Below are 3,164 nucleotides of genomic sequence, written 5' to 3'. Positions count from 1 at the left end.
CCTTTGATGTAGACATCGTCGTCGGCGCGCATAAACCACTCATACTTGTCCAGGTAGTGGTCGTGCATGTACTTGATCATCATGAAGGACTTTTTCTGGGGAGGGTAGGAGTCGTCCACCCCCGGTAGCGCGATGACAGGCAGGGGCGGCGGGGGTTGGTTCATCCCGGCGATGGGGCGCTGCTCACTGGAAAAAAACTCCACGCGGCCGGGGATGAAGCGCGCCCAGGTCCGCTGCGCCGCTAGCGCGNCGGCCTGTCCCCGAGGAGGAGCCACGAGCAGCACGGCCGCCAGCCCAGAAGAAGCGGGAGCCGCGCTATTTCCCCATTACCCGCCCTTGGACGCCCCCCGTCTCCGCCTCGGTCCGGAGCCGGCCTCCTCTCCGGAAGGAAACGATCCCGGTCGGGCCGCCTCCGGCTTCCAGCGCCGACGCCCCCTCGTTCCTCCTCCCACGGCCCTAGCTCGCCGTCCCATTTCCCGTCCCGTCCCGCCCCTCCGCCGGCCTCGCAGTGACGTCCCGGCGTGACCCTTCCCCACTCTGCCCCGCCCAGGCCCGTGCGCGCCCCGCTCCCGCGTCTGCGGTGCTCCTCGCGCTCCCTCGCCGCTGCTCCTCCGGCTCTGCTCTCGGCTCCGCGTCCCGCTCGCCGCTCGGGGTCCCATCCCAGCGCCTCACCTCGCAGCCTTCCTAACTTCCCAGTCCCACCTGCCTCCTTCATTCCCCCCCTCCAGTCTGCGCTGCGCACCGCTGTCCCTAGGTGTGTCTTCTAAGAAAATGTCAGAGGCAGACACTGACAAATCACGGTGAGTGGGGGCTCGTCCCCCAGAGAACATAAAAATCCCATGTCCCCCACCTGTTGAGCTGGGACGTGTGGGGCTGCCTCCCGGCCTCCGCCTCGGCTCTCGTCCTGGCCTCCTGTCCAGAAGTGAGAACCATGAACTATTTCCTGTCTTGGTAAAGATATATTCAGTAGGACAGACAAATGATGGAGAAATGCGAACAAATTATAGAGCCAATGCCCGGAAGATTCAGTTTAAGAAAATTCTTATTACCTCCCCCATCAGTGAAGTTAATCAGAAAATAAAATAGAAAATAGAATTTTTATTCTTGGCCATAAACCGTTCTATTTTCTAAGGCACTGACAGGAAATGTCTAACTTGTCCAATTAGGGAGAAATATCTGCAGTGACAGCATCCCAAAGGAAGTTGAACTGTACTGGCCAAAATTATTGAAAGTCACATGGCGAAAAAATTGCCTGAAGACCTGTAACATTTTGAGGAAGGGGACATTTAAAATCCCTCTCTCTCTAGCAGTTGTGAGTCTAATAGCTTGAGGTGCGTTTTGGCATTCCAAACCCTTTCCTCTTCAAATTTCAGTCTTCTGTTTTGTACATCAAATGCAAAGGGATGGTATTGAATAGCATTAGACATAGGGCTCAATCCCGCCAGGTGCTGGCGTGGTCCCTGGAACAGTAGGCCTGGCCGGAGCCGTCGGAGGGAGGAGTGGTTCTTTCCACACCAGTCACTGGCTGTGCATGAGCTCGTCTGACTAAATGTTTCATCCACTAGACAATGAAGCTCCTTTTCCACGTCTCCGTCTTGCCCAGAAACACTTGAGAATACAGATTATTGAACTCTTTCTCAAAGTTTAATTTTAGTTAGAATACAAAACTAATCGAACAATCCCCTTCTGATTTAAAAATACATCCTCCTAAGAATTTTTTAACTTCCTAGAATAGTTCAGTAGAACTCTCCTTATAATGGAAATTTTATCTGTTCTGTCCAATAAGGCAGCCACTAGCCATGTATGACTATTGAGCACTTGCAATGTGGGTAATATAGTTGAGGAAATGAATTTTAATTATTTCTTATATTTTTAATGTTTATTTTGAGAGAGAGAGCACAAGTAGAGGAGGTGCATAATTCTGGTTCAAAGTTAACGGATTTCCTTATTTTCTTTTTTTTTTTAATTTTTAATATATTTATTTATTTTTGAAAGAGAGAGAGAGAGAGCATGAGTGGGGAAGGGGCAGAGGGAGAGGGAGACACAGAGTCTGAAACAGGCTCCAGGCTCTGAGCTGTCAGAACAGAGCCCCTCATGGGGCTCAAACCCACTAATCACAAGATCATGACCTGAGCTAACATCTGAATGGACTGAGCCACCCAGGGGCCCCTAATTTCTATTTAAATAGTCCTATATGTCTACCATGTTGGACAGTACATTTCAAGAGGAAATCCATAAGGTGTGGACCATAAGGTACAGTCAAGTGTCAAGAATACCTATACACCAGCATACTCTGCCCTGAAATATCCAGAAGGGTTTCATTCGAATGAGTGCCATTCTTTTAGCAGATCTACAAAATCATTAATTCTCATGGCCACAAATAACCCACTCATCAACTGTTATAATACTGTAAAATAAAGTTAACTTTATTCATTCACATAGTCAATAAATATGTACTAGAGATTAAGCAGTAGGGTGGAAATATCAACAAGAGAGTCACTGCCACCTCTCATGAAGTTTATAGTTCAGGGAGAAGACAGACATTAAGTACCACACTACAAAATGAACACACTGGTGACAAATGACATGAAGGGGAGATACTTAGAAATTATTTACAAGAGCATCTAATTTATTCTGAAAGTCAGGGAAGCTACTTGGAGACATTGAAATAAAATGAAAAATATTGAAACGATGTTCCCTACAGGCTAAATGACTTTGGGAAAATTATTTAAATTGTCTGAACTTTAGATTTATAATCTGCAAATACATTTCTGTGAGGACTTATTAAGACATTACATGTAAGTGCTTAGCAAAGTGTCTAGTTCATTGTAGGCACCAAGGAAATGTTAACTCTTCTCGTTTTCCAAACCTTCATGATAAAATCTCTCAGATATCACTTTACTTATTTTTAGTGATATTTATCCTTTCATTTACTTAGCACATATTTATTTAGCATCTACCAAAATCCAGCCACTATTCTAGAGGAACAGGAATAAACAAAATACAGTCCCTGACTTCATGGGGGTTATTCTACTAAGGAAAGATTACACACACACACACACACACACACACACACACACACACACACACACACCATGCAAGCATGCACACAAATTCATATAATATGCTAGGTGATACTGTTTTTTAAAAAAATAGGTATGTAC

General features: G+C 46.2%; 1 protein-coding gene across 1 annotated transcript in view; it reads right to left on the bottom strand.

The window, feature by feature from the left end:
• Positions 1-715, bottom strand: part of CHSY3 (chondroitin sulfate synthase 3) — a 282,944-nt gene extending 282,229 nt beyond the window's left edge. Inside the window, exons 1-2 of the mRNA XM_077768868.1 lie at positions 375-715; positions 4-315 (exon numbers count right to left, since the gene is read on the bottom strand). Coding sequence (XP_077624994.1) covers positions 4-315; positions 375-715 — 653 coding nt within the window. The remainder of the gene's footprint in view (positions 1-3; positions 316-374) is intronic.
• Between the last annotated feature and the right edge of the window lie 2,449 nt (positions 716-3,164).

Source organism: Crocuta crocuta, unplaced genomic scaffold, assembly GCF_008692635.1.
Source record: "Crocuta crocuta isolate KB4526 unplaced genomic scaffold, BGI_CrCroc_1.0 scaffold64, whole genome shotgun sequence".
In the NCBI taxonomy this organism is placed as follows: Eukaryota; Metazoa; Chordata; class Mammalia; order Carnivora; family Hyaenidae; genus Crocuta; species Crocuta crocuta.
This window is presented reverse-complemented; position numbering and strand designations above follow the sequence as displayed.